The 22,663-nt window shown below is 51.6% G+C and overlaps 2 protein-coding genes and 1 pseudogene across 2 annotated transcripts; 2 read left to right on the forward strand and 1 right to left on the reverse strand.

Annotated features, from left to right (window-relative positions):
* The first annotated feature begins 3,033 nt into the window (after positions 1–3,033).
* On the forward strand, positions 3,034–4,061 carry LOC136106089 (olfactory receptor 14J1-like; annotated as a pseudogene).
* A 9,924-nt stretch (positions 4,062–13,985) lies between these two features.
* Positions 13,986–14,927, forward strand: LOC139828990 (olfactory receptor 14A16-like). The gene has a single exon (XM_071814142.1). The coding sequence runs from the start codon at positions 13,986–13,988 to the stop codon at positions 14,925–14,927; it is 942 nt and encodes a 313-aa protein (XP_071670243.1).
* Positions 14,928–16,474: 1,547 nt separating this feature from the next.
* Positions 16,475–21,932, reverse strand: LOC139828991 (olfactory receptor 14J1-like). Its single transcript, XM_071814143.1, has 2 exons — positions 21,364–21,932; positions 16,475–16,478 (listed from the first exon to the last, which is right to left on the reverse strand). Exons 1-2 carry the CDS (start codon positions 21,930–21,932, stop codon positions 16,475–16,477), a joined length of 573 nt encoding a protein of 190 aa, XP_071670244.1.
* Positions 21,933–22,663: the final 731 nt, after the last annotated feature.

Consider the following 22,663-nt stretch of genomic DNA (forward strand, 5'->3'; position numbering starts at 1 on the left):
TCTCCAGGAGATGGTGTTTGTAGTGCCCTGCAGCTCCTTATCCTGTTGTCTTGGGAGAGACACCCTAACCAGGTTAAACTGTCTGCATGAAAACATCAATAGCTGAGTAAATGGAGCTTCAGTCCAGGGAGAGCAGCAACTTTGAGAAAATCTGGTGTTCACTCAGGTTCAGGTTTGATAAGAGGAAGTGACCAGTTCTATCCAGGGTCAGGAGAACAAACCCATACATCAGGACATGGCAGGACCTGACACGCTGAGCAGTGACCCTGAGGAGAAGGGCCTGGGCACTCCAAGGTCCCCACACCAGCCCGTGGTGCACGCTCACCATGAACAAGGCAGCTGCACACGGGGCTGCATGAGGAGGAGCGTGGGGACCCAGACACCTGGAGTTCTCATCCCATTCGGTTCAGCACTGGTGTGACCCCACACACACGGGGGTGTGCCAGTGTGCGGCTTCCCAGTTTGGAGAAGCAGGGAGGAACTGGAGAGTGCAGGGCTCTGCCAAGGCAGGTTCAGCACCTTGTGCACATGGTGTGGGATGCTGAGGGACCTGGGCTGCTTTGGCCCAGCAGCGCTGGGGAGGCTGCAGCAGTGCAGGAGTAGCCTGAGAGTGCTTGAAGGGTGGTTTCAGAGGTGGTGGAGGTTTTCTTCATAGTGGGAAAGAGCGTGAGAAAGAAATAATGACCCAAATTGCAGCTGGGGAGGTCCAGGCTGGACATGAGCAGAAAGGAATGTGACTGGAAGGGCAGTGCTGTGGTGGAGCAGGTCAGCAGAGCGAGTCTGCATCAGGCCAAGGCTTTGTGCTTCAAGGAACAGCTGGGGAGGATGCAGAGATCTCAGCAAAGGAAGGAAGATGCTCAGACAAGAGCAAGGTGGGGCAGCACGGGGGATGTCTCCAGCCTGCAGGGAAAGAGGTGCAGGGGATGCCACAGCACAGGACAGGCTGTCCTGGAGATGATCAAGGGATGTAAAGAGGCTGAAGGCCCCACCAGACATGAGCTCCTTCTCCCCTTGGCTATGGCTGTCGTCTCCACCACTGATCCCTGTGAGGAGACACCTTGTCCTTCCAGCACAGGGGCCTCATGGCCTCCTTGTCCCCAGCCAGGAACCTGGGAGCTGTGGGACCGTAGTCCTGTCCTTGGCCTTGCACAGCCCCACATCACACTGTCCAGGAAGGGCCCTGGGCAACGTGGGAGGGACAGGATCTGACTCCCCAGGGCTGGGGGTCAAGGCTTGGCCCGTTGCTTAATGAAACACATCCAGGTTTACTCAGCATCAGAGAGACCTTTACTTTGCTTTTCCTGAGCTGTCATCTCTGCCTCCATTTTTCTGCTCTAACCAGACCCTGGGGATGGTTTCTCAGTTGTGCCCCTCAGTGGGACCCATTAGCATTACAAGAAACATTGGAGTTTGAATCTGAGTTTGACTTCTTGAGAAGTTGCATCAACTCCACCTCAGGGTCTGAGGTCCATGGACTCAGCACCAAACACACTAGAGGGGTCAATAAAGCGCCTTGGACTGATCCTGTGCTGCTGAGCTGGGCTGGGCTCCTGGGACACAGGGAGCTCCTGGCAAGCGGCAGCGCTGCAGAGAGACAGCTCTGCCCAGGAGCAGCTCCTCTGCACAGCGCAGCAGGGCTGAGGGCTCTGCCTGGGGATCTCAGGGAGACGAGCAAGGCAGAAAGAGATTAAAGGTGGTCAGGATTGGGAGGATGACTGAGAGCTCACTGGAGGAGAAACCTTTGCAGCCCTTGCCATGGTAAGTCTCTGGGTGCAGGGTAATGCAGCTGTAGCTCCTGGAGGCATCTGCTAAAACTGGCACAGGCACAGCTTGTGGGATCTGTAAGGACGGGGATCTTGCACCTCAATTTTGAACAGCTGTGAAGCCGGGTGAGCCCCCAGGGGTGCCCAACGCTGTCCTGCAGAGCAGGGTCCCTGCACCCCAGGGCTGTGCCGGGGCAGGGACTCTGCTGCCTGCCAGGGTCAGCGCTCAGCCTGCCCGGGGAGATCCCATGGCAGCAGCTTTGGGTGGAAGGAGCGACCCCCGGCAGGGCAGGCAGGGAGCTTGTGGGGTTGAAGGGTGCTGTGTGGGTCAGGGCTGCTCAGAGCTCCAGATCAACTCCACAGACATGGCAGAGGGTCCTTCTGAACAACAACATCAAGACAGGAACAGCTGCAAGGGAAGGAGTCTGTGCTTTCAGATTTCCACTCTTGGTTGTCTGGTGTGCAGTGGGAGATGGGGATTTATTTCTCTCTTTGGAGAAGACACTGAGACCCCAGTTCTCGTTAGGACTTGTCTGAGCTGCTCCTGAGCCCCTGCACACACAGAGCTGCCCCTGGGCAGTGCCAGGAGGTGTGAGCAGGACAGAGCTGAGCACACAGCGAGTGGGATGGGGTCTGTGACACTGACAGGGAGCAGATCCAGGGACAGAGGCACAGCTGCAGGCAGCACAGACATGGGCAGGAAGAGTTAACTGCTACCAGAAATGCTGGGGACAGGATTTAGGAACCTCTCTCACATCCCCTGCAGTGCAGACACATTTCCCAGTGCAAACCCCTGGTCTCCTCTCCTCTCCATCAGAGCCTCTGACCCGAAGAAATGGGGTCCAGGTCACGAGTCTCCACCTCAGCAGCTGGACCTCCAGGTGAAGGGTTCCTGGAACGTGGTACACAAAAAAGGTGCTAAAAGTACTTGCTCTACAGTGTCATTTCGTGAGTGGCAGCAGCACAGTCGGGTAAGGAGAAGGTTCCACAGCATGCCCGTCTGCCTTTCTGTCCTTGCTTTATTTCTCAGGAGCACTGCAGTGTTCTTCCCTGTTTCTCCACCTGTTCCTGGAGCTCTTGCTCTCTGGGGTTGGGGTGGGAGTGTGGGTCAGTTTTTGTCCTGACACCTATTCAGTGGATATTGTCCCAGATCTGTGTTCATGGAAACTGCTTTCCCAAGCTGCATTTTAAACTGTGATGAACTGTTTTTCTCACTTGGAAGAAAGAGAGAATGAACGGAAACATCTCTTCATCAGGGAGGGGGTTTTCCATGAGAAACAGTCTGTTCATTTTCCTCAGAGAAGTCTCCCCTAACTTGTCACTGTCCTTTCCTCCTTGCACAGGTCCTCATGCCCACAGGCAGCAAATGTCCAACAGCAGCTCCATCACCCAGTTCCTCCTCCTGGCATTCACAGACACACGGGAGCTGCAGCTCTTGCACTTCTGGCTCTTCCTGGGCATCTACCTGGCTGCCCTCCTGGGCAACGGCCTCATCATCACCACCATAGCCTGGGATCAGCACCTCCACAACCCCATCTACTTCTTCCTCCTCAACCTCTCCCTCCTTGACCTGGGCGCCATCTCCATCACTGTCCCCAAATCCATGGCCAACTCTCTGTGGGATACCAAGGTCATTTCCTATGCAGGATGTGCTGCACAGGTCTTCTTTTTTTGTTTCTTGTTTGGTACAGAGTATTCTCTGCTCACCATCATGTCCTACGACCGCTACATTGCCATCTGCAAACCCCTGCACTACGGGACCCTCCTGGGCAGCAGAGCTTGTGTCCACATGGCAGCAGCTGCCTGGGCTGCTGGATTTCTCAATGCTCTGCTGCACACGGCCAATACATTTTCACTGCCCCTGTGCAAGGGCAATGCCCTGGGCCAGTTCTTCTGTGAAATCCCCCAGATCCTCAAGCTGTCATGCTCACACTTCTACCTCAGGAAGTTTGGCTTATGGTGATCAGTGCCTGTTTATCTTTTATGTGTTTCGTGTTTATCGTGCTGTCCTATGTGCAGATCTTCAGGGTCGTGCTGAGGATCCCCTCTGAGCAGGGACGGCACAAAGCCTTTTCCACCTGCCTCCCTCACCTGGCCGTGGTCTCCTTGTTTTTGACCACTGCCATGTTTGCCTACCTGAAGCCCCCTGCCATCTCCTCCCTGTCCCTGGACCTGGTGGTGTCTGTTCTGTACTCAGTGGTGCCTCCAGCAGTGAACCCCCTCATCTACAGCATGACGAACCAGGACCTCAAGGATGTCCTGTGGAAACTCATATCTTCGGGTTTTCTGAAGCAATAACCTGCCCATCTGCTTCTGCATAGGAGATTTAATGAAACTTATTACAGGTCCAACCTGTCATCTGGAATTTCTGGTTTGTTTTTTTGTTTGTTTGTTTGTTTGTTTGTTTTGTTTTGTTTTTATTGTCACAATGTCTTCATCCCCTTCCTAATCCACTGTCTGCTTTTCTTTTATAACTATCACTGTTTCTGTAAATGAGGAGCCATGTTTTCCTTCCCTCTAAAAAAAATAAAGGTTCCTGTAGTGTTTTGTTTTTCACTGTATCCTTGCTGCAAAGCTCTTTTAGAGCTCCAGGGATGGATCCTGCATGCGTGGGTGGAGGGGAAAAGAGTCCAGCCTGGCAGCCCTGCCAGGGAGCACCAGCGCTTGTTCTTCCAGAGCTGTTTTGGTTCCACTCCCACACTCTCCTTCTCATCCCTTGTGTTGGTGCAAGGCCTGAGTACTCTGCCAGCTTGGTCCCCGTCCTGCTGTGTGTCAGTGCTGTGAGCGCAGGCAGGGACAGGCAATGGACACTGCTGTCACAGAGGTGGCCTCACAACAGCCTTTCCAGGTAAAAAGGTGATCTCCTCAGGGCAGGGCCTGAACGTTTAGGTCTTCTTCCAAGCCTTACCTCAAGAACATGCCCGCAAAAGTGGCCACAGATTGAAACACCTGTGTATAGATAGGGTTAGATAAACAGTGTGTGTTTGCAGGGCTGGCACACAGCAGTGTGCTCTCACAGCCAGGCCTCCTGCCAGAGACCTGCAGGACCAGCAGAGCAGGGGCTGCGCTGTGCCCCTGTGCACTGGATACCCCTTGGAAGCTGTCCCAGGGCATCATCATGGATTGGCCCCTCACAACCTCCATTTTCAGCCCTGGCCTCTCTCCCCAGCTCACAAAAGTTGCTCTTCCGTCCACGGAGGGACACTGAATGAGCAGATCAGAAATCCATGTTTGCATTGTACAGATGAGATGTTTGCACGCACATGTGAGGTGAGATGAACCCAAGTGAGCACAAACAACATCAGGTATTCCTGAGAGTTCCATGAAGAGAGTTCTGTGGGACAGACAGTGTCTTGAGGTCACTTCATGTTGGGAGAAACATCCTATGGGAAACCACCTGAATGCAGCACTGGGTTCTGCATTCTCCAGCTGTGATCCCCGTGTCCATTCCTCATGACGCGGGACATCTCAGATGAGTGCAGAGCAGGTGACACACCACAGGGCTGAGGTGCCTCCTGTACTCTGGGAGTGGCAACAGGAGGCCAGAGAGAAACTGAGACCACGGCCTCTGTGTGTAAAAAAGACAGAGTCTGTCTCTGAACACCCCTGGGTGCAGAAGGAGTCCACGAGACCGGCTCAGACATGGATGCCAGACAGACCCTGACATTTCGGTGTGTGACTCCAGAAACAAACCTCACTGCCCCAGTGAGATTGATCTCAGCTGCCTTGGACAGGATCATTGCCAGGGCTCCAGTCTGCTCTGTCACCCTTGCCTGGGATTCTGGATTGTGCTCTCATAAGAACCAGGGTAATTAGGGAGGTCCTGGGGTCCTTGGAAAAGGCAGAAATCAAAGCCATGTTCAAGAAAGGCAAGAAAAGGCATTGGGAGCCTGGTCAGCCTTCTTCTGTCCCTGAGAAGGGATTGGACACATCCTCCTGTAGAATGCAATTTTAACTCTTTTGAGGGTGATGCAAAGATGGGTCAAGGCCTTGAACAGGACAGTGTTCACCCAGCCTTGGGTAGGACAGTGAGACAAGATTAGTGAGACAAGGGATCTCTTCAAGAAAGGCAAGGAAGTGAGATGGGTATCTACAGCCTGTAGGGAAAGAGGGGCAGGTGTAGGACTGTGTAGAACACAGTTCAGTCTTGATCAGGTCCTGGTCCATAAGAAAGGGGATGGATGGGTGTGGTATTATGAGGTCAGTTGTGTCTTAGACAGTCATAATCCAGTCAGAAGCGTGTGGCTGTGAAGGGGACAGTGGAGTCAGTTTTGTCTCTGGAGGTGACAGCCAGGCAGCAGGGACATGGCTGGGAAAGAACCTCTGCCAAGGTACCCACAGACTCTACCCAGGAAGAGGCCTTGGAGATGGGTTGTCATGTCCATCCCACCTGAGAACATGATGGGACAGCAGCAGGAACATGGTCATGTCTGCCAGAGAAGCTGAAAGGCCAGCAGCAGTCATGGGATTTAGGAGATCATGGTGAGGTGACTTCTCTCCTGTCAGGTAAAAGACCACAAGAAGCCTAACGAGTTGGGTTCCCTGCATGAAGGGCAGTTTCTGAGGTGGCTGAGTATTCCTTTGAAGTGGGAATAAGCAGGAGAGGGAAAAAAAATATCACATAGTGCAGTTTGGAAAGTAAGGACTGGATATCAGGAGGACGAAAAGTCACGGTAAAGACAGTGCTGTGGTACAAGAAGTCACCCAGAGGGAGCTGGATCAGCCCATGGTTTGTGTTCCAAAGAGCAGCCAGTGAGGGCGCAGACACAGCAGTGAAGGTGCAGAAATGCTGGGGTGAGAGCAGGTGGGGAAGCGAGATGGGTGTCTGCAGCCTGCAGGGAAAGAGGGGCAGGGGTAGGACCGTGTAGAACAGCCTGTGGTGGAGATGGCAAAGGGCGCTGGCAAGGCTGGAAGGGACCCACAGAACCCAGGTCTCTGTCCCCTTGGCCATGGCAGTTATCTCTGCCACTGAGGCCCAGGAGAAGCCATGTTGTCCTCATAGCACTGGGGCCTCTCTGCCTCCTTGGAGCCCCATGGGGAAGCTGGAAGTTGTTGTACCAGTGTTGTCCTTCCCTGGGCCTCGCACACCCACATCCCATGGTCCCAGGAAGAGCTCTGAGCCATGTGTGAGGGACAGGATCCCCCTTCCCATTGCCTGGAGGTCATGGCTTCTCCGTTCTGCTTCAGAAAGCAAACCAAGGGGTTTCTGAGCATCAGAGCTGAAGAGAAGACTAAAAGGAGACCTCATGGTGGCTAGAGCTTCCTCACAATGGGAGAAGGAAGGGAAGGTACTGATCTCTTCTCTGTGGTGACCAATGACAGAACCCAAGGGAATGGAAGAAAGATGTGCCAGGGGAGGTCGAGGTTGGACATTAGGAAAAGGTTCTGTATCCAGAGGGTACTCGACACTGAACAGGCTCCCCAAGGATGTGCCATGGTCCTAAGCCCATGAGTTGGATTTGATGGTCCTTGTGTTCCATTCCCAACACAAGAGATTCTATGATTCTATAAACACTAGGTCAAAACTCCATGTTTTCATTGTACAGATGAGTTGCAAACATACACATCATGTGCATGTCCACTGTGTGCATGTGGTGAGATGAACCCAAGGGAGCACAAATGCATCAGTTATTCCTTGGGGTGCCATAAAGGTCAGTGGGACAGAGATGGTGTTCAGAGGTCTCTTCCAACCTGTGTTATTGTAGGATTCCATAAATCTTTTCCTTGGAGAGCTCTTTCACGTCAGAATAAACAGAGGAAGAAGAGAAAAATAATGAGAGTCAGAAGCAGAGATATAAAATGCCCCAGAGTAAATACAGCAGCTCCTCTGAAGAATGTTTCTCCACTCAAACCCTTGATAGGAAATCTATTGGATACATTTGATGAAAGCAGCTCAGTTTTACCTGCTGACACACTGGACCACAAGGACGGTTATGGCTGGGTACGATGCCATGTGGTCACTTGTGTCTCAGGAACTCATGGTCCAGTAGGAAGCCAATGGCTGTGGAGGGGACTGTGAGGTCACTTCTGCCTCTGCAGGGGATAGGTCAACAGCAGGAACATGGCTGGGAAAGGACTGTGAGGTCACCCATACGAGACGAGCAATTGGGCCCAATCAGCATGGCTTTGTGAAAGGCAGGTCCTGCTTGACCACCCTGATCTCCTTCTATGACAAGGTGACCGGCTGAGCAGATGAGGGAAAGTCTGTGGTGGGGAGTGAATCCGCCACACAGGCTGTGGGTGTTGTGTCCTTAGACTGCAGTAAAGCCTTTGACACCGTATCCCACAGCATCTCCTGGAGAAGCTGCAGTTCATGGCCTGGATGGTGTAGCTGTGATCGGTAAAGAACTGGCTGGAGGGCTGGGCCCAAAGAGTTGTGGTGAATGGAGCCAAACCGAGTTGGTGGCCGGTCAGGAGTCGTATCCCCAGGACTCAGTATTGGGGACAGTTCTGTTTAATCTCTTTATCAATGATCTGGATGAGGTGATCAAGGGCAATCTCAGTAAGTTTGTAGATGACACCAAGTTGGGTTGGAATGTTAATCTGCTGGAGGTTGGGAAGGTCATACAGAGGGATCCTGTCTGACTGAGGCCAGTTGTCTGAGTTTCTATGAGGCCAAGTGCTGGGTCAGGCAGATGGGTCATAACAACCTCCTGCAACAGTACAGACCTGGGGAAGAGCGGCTGGAAAGCTGCTGTCAGAAAAAGACGTGGGGGTGTTGATTGACAGAGCCTCTTCTGAAGACCAGGAGGCCTGAGCAGCGGTGATTGGACATGCGTAGGTGTGGGAGAGGGTCAGGGCTGACCCTGCTCTACTCTGCTCCTCTCTCACACTGCCCACGCTTGGATGGACCTCAGATATCATCCATGAACCTGGGGGATGCATGAACCTCCTGGAGTGATGGGTATGGATCCAAAGAGAGGATTCAAGCAAGTGTGGGACTGGGACATTGAGGAGATTGGTGACCGTTGCCAGGTGTATGAAAGAAGCTGGATGAGTTGTGAGGAACTCACAGGCATTTCCAACTCCACAGAAAACCAGAGCCTTGCAGTTAAAGCAATAGTAGCTGACATAAAACCCACTCCAAAACACAAAACACTCACAGTGACCACAGGAAAAGCCTTGAAAAACATTGGACAAAAATCTACCAGGTCCCAGGGGTCAGATTTCACCCATTTTGATGATGAAGAAGCATCAAGGGCTGACATGGCATCAGAGCCACCTCCACATGGCCCTCACCACCTGTAATCAGTGTCTCCAAGACTTTCCTTCCCCAGCCTCCAGGGACAGGGACCTGCACTGGTTGTTTCCTTCACAGCTGTGTCAGCGATGGCCTCCATGGGGTCCCAAACACCCTCAGAAACTTGGGGTTTGCTTCTGCCTTTCACTTCATCAGAGGTTTGTTCATTCTTTCAGTAGCTGCCATTCAGGATCATGGCAGCAGAGGGCTCATTAACATTGAAAATCCTCTTACAAGCCAAGGCTCTGTGCATCATTTTCTTAAAGGCTTCGAGTGTGGTGTGGATGATTAGGGGGATTTCAGGAACAGCCAAGCAGAGAGCATTTCCACAAGAAACAGCAATAAAGCCAAATTTCTTCTGTTTCCTTCCCTGCTCACCCTTCCCTCCCTTTCCAGACCAGGTGGCATTGACAGCCTCCTGTTCATGTTGATGTGGAGCGTCTCAGGATAAGACTGAATGTATTGGAAAAGTGGGTGCCTAAATCACCATGTGAGTGAGGAGATAGGCCAGGACACCTCAAGAGGAATCACACAACTCTGGACCAATACATGGAAGTTCTTGGGAATCTCAGATGCCACAGCACAGTGATACTTGTGTTCAGGGAGCTGGTCAAGTGACCCAACTCCTGTTCTGTAATGGTGTCTGAGTTTGCTCAGGTCAGCCCTGACTTGAGGCCCATCCACTGCTGGGTGTTCTCCAGACTCCTGCCTTCAGGAACAAAGTCCCAGGAGACCTTGCTGGTGAAGATGGAGGCAAAGAAGTCATGGAGAACCTCAGTCCTGTCTGATTCTACTCGTATGAAATTCAGCAGCAGGCCCATGATCGCCCTGTCTATTCTTTCTTTTTGTAAGGAAGCAGTGTCAGCTCATCTTGCTGCCCTCAGCCTCCCCTTTAGGTATCTAGTCCAGGGCAGTTTTGGAATCATCTCTGCATCCATGGCCAAGGTTTCTGAATTCCTGCTTTGCAGCTTTCCCCTGATTCCACCTCCTGTGTGCTGCCTTTGTCTGCTGGCCTTCGTCCCTCCTCTCTGGTGCCCGGGACCCCACTACTTCCTGGTCACGACAGCCAAGGTGGACACTGATGTTCACATCCCTCACCAGCTCTTCCTTCTTTGTCAGTACCAGATCCAGGTGAGCAAGATCCTTTGAACTGTTGGCACCTGAAGCTTTGCATGGCCAGTGAATATCAGGCAACTACAGTTCCCCATAGGAACCTGCTCATTGACTGGAGACTTTCTAAGGTTGCTGACAGAAGATCTTTTCCATTTCTTCTTCATGATAAAGTAGTTTGTAACATCTAATGGATTTACGTGGCAAAGTCTTGGAAATGGGGGTGAGTGTGGGTGTGCTACAGTTGTCACCTCTCTGAGAAGACAACAGGTGTTCGACTGACATCAGACAGAGGCGATTTCAGCTGCTCCAAGATGGACCCACGCCTTGCCACATCCGAGCCACTCAGTGATGTTGGCAGCACCTCTGTGATGTTTTATTTGAGAAAGGGTAAAAAACGCTGCACAACAGCAGGTGGGAGAGAGGAGAGAGGAAATGTGAGAGAAAAGCACTGCAGACACCAAGGTCATATCCCATAGGACCCAAGCAGGTCCCTCAGCAGGCCAAAGCTTGCTCTCCTGAAATCCTGCTCTTGGCGTTGTGATCATCTCCCAGGAGCCTCAGCTCCACTTTCCCATCCCTGACTGTTTCATCCTGACCAATTCTTTGTGGTTTGTAAGTGTGAAGTCCCACAGGGCACCTCACCTCACTGACTCCTCAGTCCCCCGTGTCAGGAAGATGTTGTCAATGAGCTCCAACCCCTCCTGGATGGCTGGTACCTTGCAGATATTGGGATATCTCAGGTCTGTCATGAGGACACTGCCCTGGAAACATGAGGTTTCTTTCATTTGTCTGAAGGAGGCCTCATCTAATTCCCCTTCCTGATCAGTGAGTCTGTACCTGATGTCCAGTGATCACAACATTGCCCTCCTCAATGTTCAGCTGACATTGCCTGTCCCCAGGCAGAGCTCCATGCATCTGTTATTTACCCATCAGATAACTCTGAATATTGACAAGATGAAGTGACCAGTTCTGTATCAGGGTGGGACAATAACCCCGTCCATCAGGACAGAGAAGGACCCAACACGCTGAGCAGTGATCCTGAGGAGAAGGCCTGGGCACTCCAAGGTCCCCACACAAGCCCGTGGTGCACGCTCACCATGAACAAGGCAGCTGCACACGGGGCTGCATGAGGAGGAGCGTGGGGACCCAGACACCTGGAGTTCTCATCCCATTCGGTTCAGCACTGGTGTGACCCCACACACACGGGGGTGTGCCAGTGTGCGGCTTCCCAGTTTGGAGAAGCAAGGAGGAACTGGAGAGTGCAGGGCTCTGCCAAGGCAGGTTCAGCACCTTGTGCACATGGTGTGGGATGCTGAGGGACCTGGGCTGCTTTGGCCCAGCAGCACTGGGGAGGCTGCAGCAGTGCAGGAGTAGCCTGAGAATGCTTGAAGGGTGGTTTCAGAGGTGGTGGAGGTTTTCTTCCTAGTGGGAAAGAGCATAAGAAAGAAATAATGGCCCAAAGTGCAGCTGGGGAGGTCCAGACTGAACATGAGCAGAAAGGAATGTGACTGGAAGGGCAGTGCTGTGGTGGAGCAGGTCAGCAGAGGGAGTCTGCATCAGCCCAAGGCTTTGTGCTTCAAGGAACAGCTGGGGAGGATGCAGAGATCTCAGCAAAGGAAGGAAGATGCTCAGACAAGAGCAAGGTGGGGCAGCAGAGGGGATGTCTGCAGCCTGCAGGGAAAGAGGTGCAGGGGATGCCACAGCACAGGACAGGCTGTGGTGTAGATGATGAAGGATGTAAAGAGGCTGAAAGCCCCTACCAGACATGAGCTCCTTCTCCTCTTGGCTATGGCTGTTGTCTGCACCTCTGATGCCTGTGAGGAGACACCTTGTCCTTCCAGCACAGGGGCCTCATGGCCTCCTTGTCCCCAGCCGGGAACCTGGGAGCTGTGGGACCGTAGTCCTGTCCTTGGCCTTGCACAGCCCCACATCACACTGTCCAGGAAGGGCCCTGGGCAACGTGGGAGGGACAGGATCTGACTTCCCAGGGCTGGGGGTCAGGGCTTGGCCTTTTTGTTAATGAAACATTCAGGTTTACTCAGCATCAGAACTATCTTGACTTTGCTTTTCCTGACCTCCAGTTTTCTTCTCTAACCATACCTGATATTGTTTCTCAGTAGGTTCCCTCACTGGGACCCATTAACAGTACAAGGAACTTTGGAGTTTGAATCTGACTTTGACTTCTTGAGAAGTTTCTTCAGCTTCCCCTCAGGGTCTGATGTCCATGGACTCAGCACCAACGCCACCAGAGGGGTCATTAAAGCACCTTGGGCTGCTCCTGTGCTGCTGAGCTGGGCTGGGCTCCTGGGACACAAGGAGCTCCTGGCAAGCGGCAGCGCTGCAGAGAGACAGCTCTGCCCAGGAGCAGCTCCTCTGCACAGCGCAGCAGGGCTGAGGGCTCTGCCTGGGGATCTCAGGGAGACGAGCAAGGCAGAGAGAGATTAAAGGTGGTCAGGATTGGGAGGATGACTGAGAGCTCACTGGAGGAGAAACCTTTGCAGCCCTTGCCATGGTAAGTCTCTGGGTGCAGGGCAATGCAGCTGTAGCTCCTGGAGGCATCTCCTAAAACTGGCACAGGCACAGCTGGTGGGATCTGTCAGGGCAGGGATCTTTATCAGCAGCTTTGAAAATCTGAGAAGCAAGTTGTGCACCCAGAGGTGCCCAGGGCTGTCCTGCAGAGCAGGGTCCCTGAACCCCAGGGCTGTGCCGGGGCAGGGACTCTGCTGCCTGCCAGGGTCAGCGCTCAGCCTGCCCGGGGAGATCCCATGGCAGCAGCTGTGGGTGGAAGGAGCGACCCCCGGCAGGGCAGGCAGGGAACTTGTGGGGTTGAAGGGTGCTGTGTGGGTCACGGCTGCTCAGAGCTCCAGATCACCCCCTCAGACATGGCAGAGGGTCCTTCTGAACAAGGACATCAAGACAGCAACAGCTGCAATGGAAGGAGTCTGTGCTTTCAGTTTTCCACTCTTGGTTGTCTGGGTGTGCAGTGGGAGATGGGGATTTATTTCTCTCTTTGGAGAAGACACTGAGACCCCAGTTCTCGTTAGGACTTGTCTGAGCTGCTCCTGAGCCCCTGCACACACAGAGCTGCCCCTGGGCAGTGCCAGGAGGTGTGAGCAGGACAGAGCTGAGCACACAGCGGGTGGGACGGGGTCTGTGACACGGACAGGGAGCAGACCCAGGGACAGAGACAGAGCTGCAGGCAGCACAGACATGGGCAGGGAGAGGGAGATGGACCAGAAATGCTGGGGAGGGGATTCAGGAACCCCCTGCAGTGCAGACACATTTCCCAGTGCAACCCCCTGATCTCCTCTCCTCCCCAGCGGAGCCTCTGCCCCAAAGCCATGGGGTCCAGGTCCTGAGTCTCCACCTCAGCAGCTGGACCTCCAGGGGAAGGGTTCATGGAACGTGGAACACAAGACAGGTGCTAAAATTACTTGCTCTACAGTGTCACTATGTGACTGGCAGCAGTACAGCCAGGTAAGAAGAAGGTTCCACAGCATGCCTGTCTGCCTTTCTGTCCTGGCTTTATTTTCTGGTAGCACTGCAGTGTCCTTCCCTGTTTCTCCACCTGTCCCTGGAGCTCTTGCTCTCTGGGTCTGAGGTGGGAGTGTGGGTCAGTTTTTGTTCCAACACCAGTTCAGTGGATCTTGCCTCACAGGTGTGTCCATGGAAACTAGATGTCCAAGCTGCATTTTAAACTGTGATGAACTGTTTTTCTCATCTGGTAGAAAGAGACAATGAGGGGAAACATCTCTTCATCAGGGAGGGGGTTTTCCATGAGAAACAGCACATTTAATTTCCAGAGATTTCTCCCCTAACTCGTCACTGTCTTTCCTCCTTGCACAGGTCCTCATACCCACAGGCAGCAAATGTCCAACAGCAGCTCCATCACCCAGTTCCTCCTCCTGCCGTTCACAGACACACGGGAGCTGCAGCTCTTGCACTTCTGGCTCTTCCTGGGCATCTACCTGGCTGCCCTGCTGGGCAACGGCTTCATCATCACCACCATAGTCTGGTACCAGCACCTCCACACCCCCATGTACTTCTTCCTGCTCAACCTCGCCCTCCTTGACCTGGGCTGCATCTCCACCACTCTCCCCAAGTCCATGACCAATTCCCTCTGGGACACCATGGCCATTTCTTATATGGGATGTGCTGCCCAACTGTTTTGCTTTGTCTTTTTCATTTCAGCAGAGTTGTATCTTCTCACCATCATGTCCTACGACCGCTACGTTGCCATCTGCAAACCCCTGCACTACGGGACCCTCCTAGGCAGCAGAGCTTGTGTCCACATGGCAGCAGCTGCCTGGGCCACTGGGTTTCTCAATGCTCTGCTGCACACGGCCAATACATTTTCACTGCCACTGTGCAAGGGCAATGCCCTGGGCCAGTTCTTCTGTGAAATCCCCCAGATCCTCAAGCTCTCATGCTCCAACACCTACATCAAAGAACTTGGGCTTATTGTGGTTAGTCTTTTAGTAGCATTTGGGTGTTTTGTGTTCATTGTGGTGTCCTATGTGCAGATCTTCAGGGCCGTGCTGAGGATCCCCTCTGAGCAGGGACGGCACAAAGCCTTTTCCACCTGCCTCCCTCACCTGGCCGTGGTCTCCCTGTTTGTCAGCACTGGCATGTTTGCCTACCTGAAGCCCCCCTCCATCTCCTCCCCATCCCTGGATCTGGTGGTGTCTGTTCTGTACTCGGTGGTGCCTCCGGCAGTGAACCCCCTCATCTACAGCATGCGGAACAGGGAACTCAAGGAGTCTATATGGAAACTGATGACTGTTCGATTCTCTAAAGTAATAATGAACTGACCTTCTCCTTCTGCATGTCACTTGTAATATCACACATTACTAGTTCAAACATTGTCTTCTTATGGCTGTGTCCATATCTACCTGTCTGGTGTGTCCCATAGTGTTTGTGTGAATAAAGAGCCGTACTTTCTGTGTGTTTAAATGAAATAAAGGACCCTGCACTGACTTGTTTGTTCTCTCTGAGATATCTGGAGCTTCAAGAGCCATGTCTGTGTGCTCAGTGAGCAGGAGCCACCCTGAGCTGGTTCTTCCTCCCATCCTGACCAGTATGAGTCTGCAGACTCACCCTATGGCCCTGGGCACCACAGCCCACTTGCTCTGCTGAGCAGCACCACCAGCTTGGGGATGTATGGAGCATGGGAAGGGGGTGCAGGAACAGCTGGCCAGGTCATCACAGATCAGCTCTCTTGGGAAAGGCCTCTGTGGGGAGATGGGTTGTTCCAGGAGAAGAGTGGAGCACTGTATGTGTGCAGAAAAGACACAGAAAGAGAAACCCTTTGCTGCAGGTGGCAGCTTGGGGCAGGTGGCCCTGGCACTGTGGCAGCAGGACCTTCCTGAGGATCCCCTAGGCCAAACATCTCATGCTGTCCTGGGGGGCAAGTCTGGAGCTGGGTCTGCAAGCTGCCTGGGCTGGAGATCCTCTCAGCGTGCTGGTTGGATGAACATTCTCACTGTCCTTCATTCTCACTGGTCCCCACTGCTGTGGGACCAGTTCCAGTGTGGCTGCTCTGCTGGGCTGGGCTGGGGAGAGGGCAGGGGGCTGGCACAATTCAGGAGGGGGTGGGAGGGCTAAACTGGCAAATGCCCCAGAGAAGAAAACACCAGTGAACAGCTGAAGTGTGTGAGTGTGCAGGGCTGGCACACAGCAGTGTCCTCTCCCAGCCAGGCCTCCTGGGAGAGCCCTGAAGGACCAGCAGAGCAGGGTCTGGTGTGTGCCCATGTTCATGGGACTGTCCTGGGGCAGCTTCCCCAGTCATCACAGACCAGCCCCTCAAAACCACCATTTCCTGCACTGGCCCTTCACCCCAGCTGAGAGAGGTTGTTCATCCCTCAACACAAGGACACTAAGTCAGAATCCAGTGTTTCCATTGTACAGATGAGTTATGAGCATGCATATCATGTACGTAAGTTCTGGGTCCTGCACTTGGGTCTCCACAACCCCATGAATGCTACAGCCTTGGGGAAGAGTGGTTGGAAAGCTGCCTGGAGGAAAGGTATCTGGGGGTGTAGACTGACAGCAACTGAACATGAGCCAGTGTGTGCCCAGGTGGCCAAAAAGGCCACCAGCATCCTGGCTTGTATCAAGAATAGTGTGGCCAGCAGTGATTGTGCCACTGTTCTTGGTGCTGGTGAGGCCACAGCTTGAATCCTGTGTTTACTTTTTGGGCCCCTCATCATAAGGACAGTGAGGCACTAGAGAGAGTGCAGAGGAGGTGATGAAGCTGCTGAGGGATCAGAGCATACATGTGATGAGGAGCAGTTGAGGGAGCTGGGGCTGTTCAGCCTGGAGAACAGGAGGCTGAGGGGAGACCTCCTTGTTCTCTGCACTACCTGAAAGGAGGATGGGGCATGGGAGATGTTGTTCTCTTCTCCCAAGTAGCAAGTGATCGGAGAAGACAAAATGGTCCTAAATTGCACCAGAGGAGGTTAAGATTGGATATTAGGAAAAAATAATTGACGAAAAACGTTTTCAGGCATCGGAATAGGCTGCCCAGGGCAGTGCTGGAGTGCTTTAAAATAAGTTTAGACAAGGTTCTTAGGGACATGGTTTAGGGATAGAGTAAAGTTATGTTTGGACTCAATGATCCTGAGAGTCTCTTCCAACTGAAATGTTTCTGATTCTACAATATCAAATAGAAAATTCTTCTATCACTTCTTCACATACCTGCCTCTTTACCCATACTCCTGAAACTTATCTAATTAAGTACACAATTCTTGAACACTAGATGTAAATGACAAAAGCGACGTGGCTCTATCAGTGGGGTCTGATACCTGCCAGTCCCAGGCAAACACCTCAGGTACGCAGGGGCCTCTCGAGGTTTGCACTGGGTGCTTATAGTGAGACCATGGAGCTCAGCCCGAAAACCTGAGAACTCCCCTCAAAACTGAAAAACCAAACCAACAATAACAACAGCATCCAGAAAAACCCCACTCATTTTTTCATCAGGTGAAATAATACAATATTTCCAATGAAATGTCTGTGGAATTTCTATCCTGCTCAAATATGAATTTTCAGAATGTGTATGGACTGTGGGAGATGAAACATTGGCCTTTCCCTGTGCTTGCATTGTCAGAACTCTGTCTATCACGATGTGTATTTAATCCCCGAACATCCAGGAGTTTCTCCCTGTCCTTATCCAGCTCACCATGTCTGAACTCATCTCTTCAGAAGCCTGTCTGGACATTTGCACTTTGCATCGCTCCCCAGAGGTTCTTCACCTCTCACTCTTTGCTCATTCAGAGCCTCTCAGCTCTCACTCTGCTTTGAGCTTCAGGCAGGTAAAGTCTCTCAGCAGTTGCTCTCGTACTCCCTACAGGCAACTCTTCAATTATGGCAATGGACCTCGCTGGAAACTGCTTAATTTAACCATAGAACTGGTAAACATCATTAAGTTCTATTGTGGTTTTTTTTTTTTTCCTCCTTTTTTGTTTCCTCTAATTAAAAATTCCCCAATGCCTGTTTACGTCCAGTCCTCTAAGGAACCATGAATCGATTCCTGCGAAGAAGCTGTAACAATCAGTGCAAACTTCAGTGCAGAGTCTGATGTAAAGAAATGTGCTGTAAATCCCAGGGGCCAATGAGCAGAACAGGGAGTTTGGGGAGCTGATTATAGATTTCCTGCTAACAATTTGAGTAGAGAAACATTCTTCTCAGGAACTGCTCTGTCTATTTGACAACTTTCAGGTCTCCTACTCTACCTCTTTTTTTGTTTTGTTTTGCTTTTTTCTTGTTCCTCCACCTATTCTGTCTTCCAAAACCTTTCCAAGGGAGAGATTCCTTGAATCACAGAGTAACTCAGGTTGAACATCATCTTGTCTCAGTGTCCTGCTCAGGGCAGGGTGAACCCGGTGAGGTTGTCCAAGGCCTCTGCCCGGCTTTGCACCATCCACAAAGGAGCTGAAGGTTCACTCTGTCACATCATTCAGGGGCCCAGGTTTGGGGCCGTGACACCTTTGTGGGGAGCCTGTTCCAGTGTCCAGCACCTCTGGGTGAAGAACCTTTTCCTCATGTCCAACAGGCGTCTTGTGGTCTTTTACCTGACCAGAGAAAAGTAACCTCACCATGATCTTCTAAATCCCATGAGTGCTGCTGGCCTTTCAGCTTCTCTGACAGACACAACCATGTCTCTGATGCTGTCCCATAAAGTTCTCAGGTGGAACGGGCATGACAACCCATCTCCAAGACCTCTTCCTGAGCAGGGCCTGTGGGTACTTTGGCAGAGATACCTTCCCAGCTCTATTTCTGCTGCTGGGCTGTCACCTCCCCAGACAGAACTAATCTCACTGTCCCCTTCACAGCCATGGCCTTCCAACTCAATTATGAATTTCTGAGACACAAGTGACCTCATAATCCCATACCCATCCACCACCCTCATTATGGACCAGGACGTTACTAGATAAAACCATGCTTGTTTTATCAAATTGATCAAATCTATTTCCTAGTAGAGATCTGAGTGGAGAAGCATTCTTTATGGGAATTTGAAATGTTGACACCTTTTCTATGTCCTCTCCTGCCTCTTTTATTTTATTTTTTTTCCTTTTTCCTGGTCTCTAATTGCGACCTCAGTATCCGAAGTGCAAAGCCAATCCCACACCTGGAGATGAGATATTGTTTATTCCAGAGTTGTGGAAGTCTGGATGCTGGAATAAAACCAGCACAATAGATTGAAAAAGAATATCTATTATATCCAAAATCTTATCCCTACATTCAGACCCTCACGGCAGCCCTAAAGAGCCAAGTGTTTACACACTGGCCTATGGGTTACATAATCATTTTACCACTACACATGCTTGTTGAGGAAGGATACCAGGCTGACCCCAGTCTCTCATCCTGGGGATGTGTATTTTAGTATTATAATGAGTGTATAAGGAGCAAAGTTCAGCTAAAGGACACTTTATGTAACAGTCTTGAGACAGATGTTAAAACAAGGCTCAACTAATTGTGCAGGTTCCAGAGTGTCTGCGCTGCAAGGACAGAATTCTTTGCAGGTTCTGATTAGGTGTTTTAAAAGTCACTTTTATCTCTGTTAGCAGAGCAGACTTACCACAACTGAGAGGATTTACATATTTTAGGTTAGCAACTGCAGGCAGGATTCATTCTTTTAACTGGTAAGGACTACATCTTCTGTCTTCAGACACCTCTCTAAGGTAAAGATTCATTGAATCCTAGAATAACTCAGGTTTGAAGAGAGCCCTGAACATCATCTTGTCTCACTCTCCCGCTCAAGACAGGGTCCACCAGGTGAGGTTGTTTTAGGCCTCTGCCCAGTTTTGCATCATCCACAAAGGAGCTGAAACTGTGCTCCATGACACGACGAAGGGGCAGAATAAAGACATTCAACAGTGTTGGCCCCAGTACACATCACTGAGGGATGCCACTAGAAACCGACTAAACACAGGACTTTGTACCACTGATGGTATTTGGTCTCGGTCATCCAGCCAACTTCCTACCCATTACAATATCCACATCTTTATCCCAGATCTCCCCAAGCTGCTATAAGGCCACCACAGGAGACCATGTCTGGGGCCTGCAAAACTCCATGTACACAACATGCCTTTCTTTCCCCTGCCCATTGGGGTTCAGCAATCCCTTCCCTGTCCTACAACTGCCTGGAGATGGCTGCAGGAGAATGTGACTCATCACCCTCCCAGGGACAGATGTAGGCTGGTCAGCCTGTCATACTCCCCGTTCTCCTTCCTGTCATTCTTGAAGATGGGTTTGACGTCTGCCCTTCTGAGGGACCTCTGATCCTCTCTGCTTACTCTGGCACTTCTGAGACCACAATCCAGAATTTCGCACAGGGCAAGAGGGGCAGATGCAGGACTGTGTAGAACAACATGTGGTGGAGATGGCAAAGGCGATACAGCAAACAGGGACACTTGCGATAACCCTGTCCAAGGCAGCTGAGATGAAACTCACTGCACCACTGGGGTTTGTCCCTGAAGTCACACACGCAGATGTTGGGGTTCTGTCAGGTGTGCACATAGAGATATTCAGGGACAGACACTCCCTTTTACACACAGAGGCAGGAGTCACAGTATCCCTCTGTCCTTCTGTTCCTGTTCCCAAAGAATGGGAGGCACCTCAGTCCTATGTTGTTTCACCATGTTCTACATTTGTTTTGATGTCCCACACCATTAGGAAAGGAGATTGGCTCAAGGAAGCACATCCAAGTGCTGCATTCCGGTGGTTTCCTATGGGATATTAGTCCCAACATGATATGACCTCAATGAACTGTCTGTCTCACAGCTCTTCATGGAACCACAAGGAACGGTGTTTGTACTGACTCAGATTCTTATCACCTCATGTACATGATGTGCATGCTCAGTCTCATCTGTTCGATGCAAACATGGACATCTGAAATACTCATTCAGTGTAATTCCATGGAAGAGCAAAGAGCTCTGACCAGGGGTGAGAGGCGAGTGCTGGAAATGGTGGTTGGGAGGGGCCAGCCCATGACAATTGCCAGTGCACAGGGGCACAGCGCAGCCCCTGCTCTGCTGGTCCTGCAGGTCTCTGGCAGGAGGCCTGGCTGTGAGAGGACACTACTGTGTGCCAGCCCTGCACACACACACTGTTCAGATGTACACTCGTGTTTCATCTGTGGCCACTTTTGTGGGCATGTTCTTAAGAGAAGGTTTGGAAGAAGACCTAATCCTTTAGTCACTGCCCTTAGGAGATCACCTTTCTATCTGGAAAGGCTGTTGTGAGTCCAGATCTGTCACAGCAGTGCCCATTGCCTGTCCCTGCCTGCGCTCACAGCACTGACACACAGCAGGACGGGGACCAAGCTGCCAGAGCACTCAGGTCTTGCACCAACACAAGGGATGGGAAGGAGAGTGTGGGAGTGGAACCAGAACAGCTCTGGAAGACCAAGCGCTTGTGCTGCCTGGCAGGGCTGCCAGGCTGGACTCTTGTCCCTCCACCCATTTACAGGAACTGTCCCTGCAGCTCCAAACAGGCCTTTCAGGAAAGATACAGTGAAAGAAGAGTCACTACAGAACCTTTTATTTTGTTTAAATACACAGAGATCATGGTTCCTCATTTGCCCAGCCAGTGATTATAAAAGAACAGAGTGAATTAGATAGGGGATGACAATGTTTTCACAACCGAAAAAAACACCGGTAACAACAGAAAATACAGATTACAGGCTGGGCCTGTAATTAGTTACATTAAAACTGCTATATAGAATAAGTTTATTGGTTTGGTAAACACCCAGATATCTGTTTCCACAGGGCATCCTTGAGCTCCTGGTTCTTCATGCTGTAGATGAGGGGATTAATAACTGGAGGCACCATCGAGTACAGAATTGCCACCAGCAGGTCCCCGGAAGGAGAGGAGATGGAGGTGGGCTTCAGGTACGAAAATGCACCAGTGCTGAGGAACAGGGAGACCACGGCCAGGTGAGGGAGGCAGGTGGAAAAGGCTTTGTGCCGTCTCTGCTCAGAGGGGACCCTCAGCACGGCCCTGAAGATCTGAACATAGGACAGCACAATGAAAATGAAACACATGAAAGTTAAAGATTCACTGAACTCAAGAAGCCCAAGTTCCCTGAGGTAGGTATCTGAGCAGGAGAGCTTGAGCATCTGGGGGATTCCACAGAAGAACTGGCCCAGGGCATTGCCCTTGCACAGGGGCAGTGAAAATGTATTGGCCGTGTGCAGCAGAGCATTGAGAAACCCAGTGACCCAGGCAGCTGCTGCCATGCGGACACAAGCTCTGCTGCCCAGGAGGGTCCCGTAGTGCAGGGGTTTGCAGATGGCAACGTAGCGGTCGTAGGACATGACAGTGAGAAGGAAATATTCTGCTGTAGCACAGAAAAAGAAAAAAAAAGCTGGGCAGCACACCCTGCATAGGAGATGTTCCTGGTGTTCCAGAGGGAATTGGCCATGGATTTGGGAACAATGGTGGAGATGGAGCCCAGGTCAAGGAGGGAGAGGTTGAGCAGGAAGAAGTACATGGGGGTGTGGAGGTGCTGGTCCCAGGCTATGGTGGTGATGATAAGGCCATTGCCCAGGAGGGCAGCCAGGTAGATGCCCAGGAAAAGCCAGAAGTGCAAGAGCTGCAGCTCCCGTGTGTCTGTGAACGCCAGGAGGAGGAACTGGGTGATGGAGCTGCTGTTGGACATTTGCTGCCTCTGCTGGGGACCTTTCCAAAGAGGAAAAGACAGTGACAGTTTAGGTGAGACTTCTCTGAGGAAAAACAACATGTCATTTCTCCTTGAACATCCCGTCTCTGAATGAGCAATGATTCCTCTCATTCTCCATGACTACCATCTGAATGATATCGTTCATCACAGTTTAAAACGTAGCTTTAGCATCTGGTTTCCCTGAGAATACTTCTGGGACAGGACTCCCAGTGTTGGTGTTCGAACAAAAAGTGGTCCCCTTCCCCTCCCCACCCCAATACTAGACAGTAAGAGAACCAAGGACAGGTGGACAAGCAGGGAAGAACACTGCAGTGCTCCCGAAAATAAAGGAAGGACAGAAAGGTAGACAGAGATGCTGGGAAGCCT

Source organism: Patagioenas fasciata, chromosome 12, assembly GCF_037038585.1.
Source record: "Patagioenas fasciata isolate bPatFas1 chromosome 12, bPatFas1.hap1, whole genome shotgun sequence".
NCBI classification, from domain to species: domain Eukaryota; kingdom Metazoa; phylum Chordata; class Aves; order Columbiformes; family Columbidae; genus Patagioenas; species Patagioenas fasciata.

Coding starts and splice junctions, on each gene's coding strand:
- LOC139828990 (XM_071814142.1), top strand. CDS start 13,986: ATGTCCAACAGCAGCTCCATCACCCAGTTCCTCCTCCTGCCGTTCACA.
- LOC139828991 (XM_071814143.1), bottom strand. CDS start 21,932: ATGTCCTACGACCGCTACGTTGCCATCTGCAAACCCCTGCACTACGGG.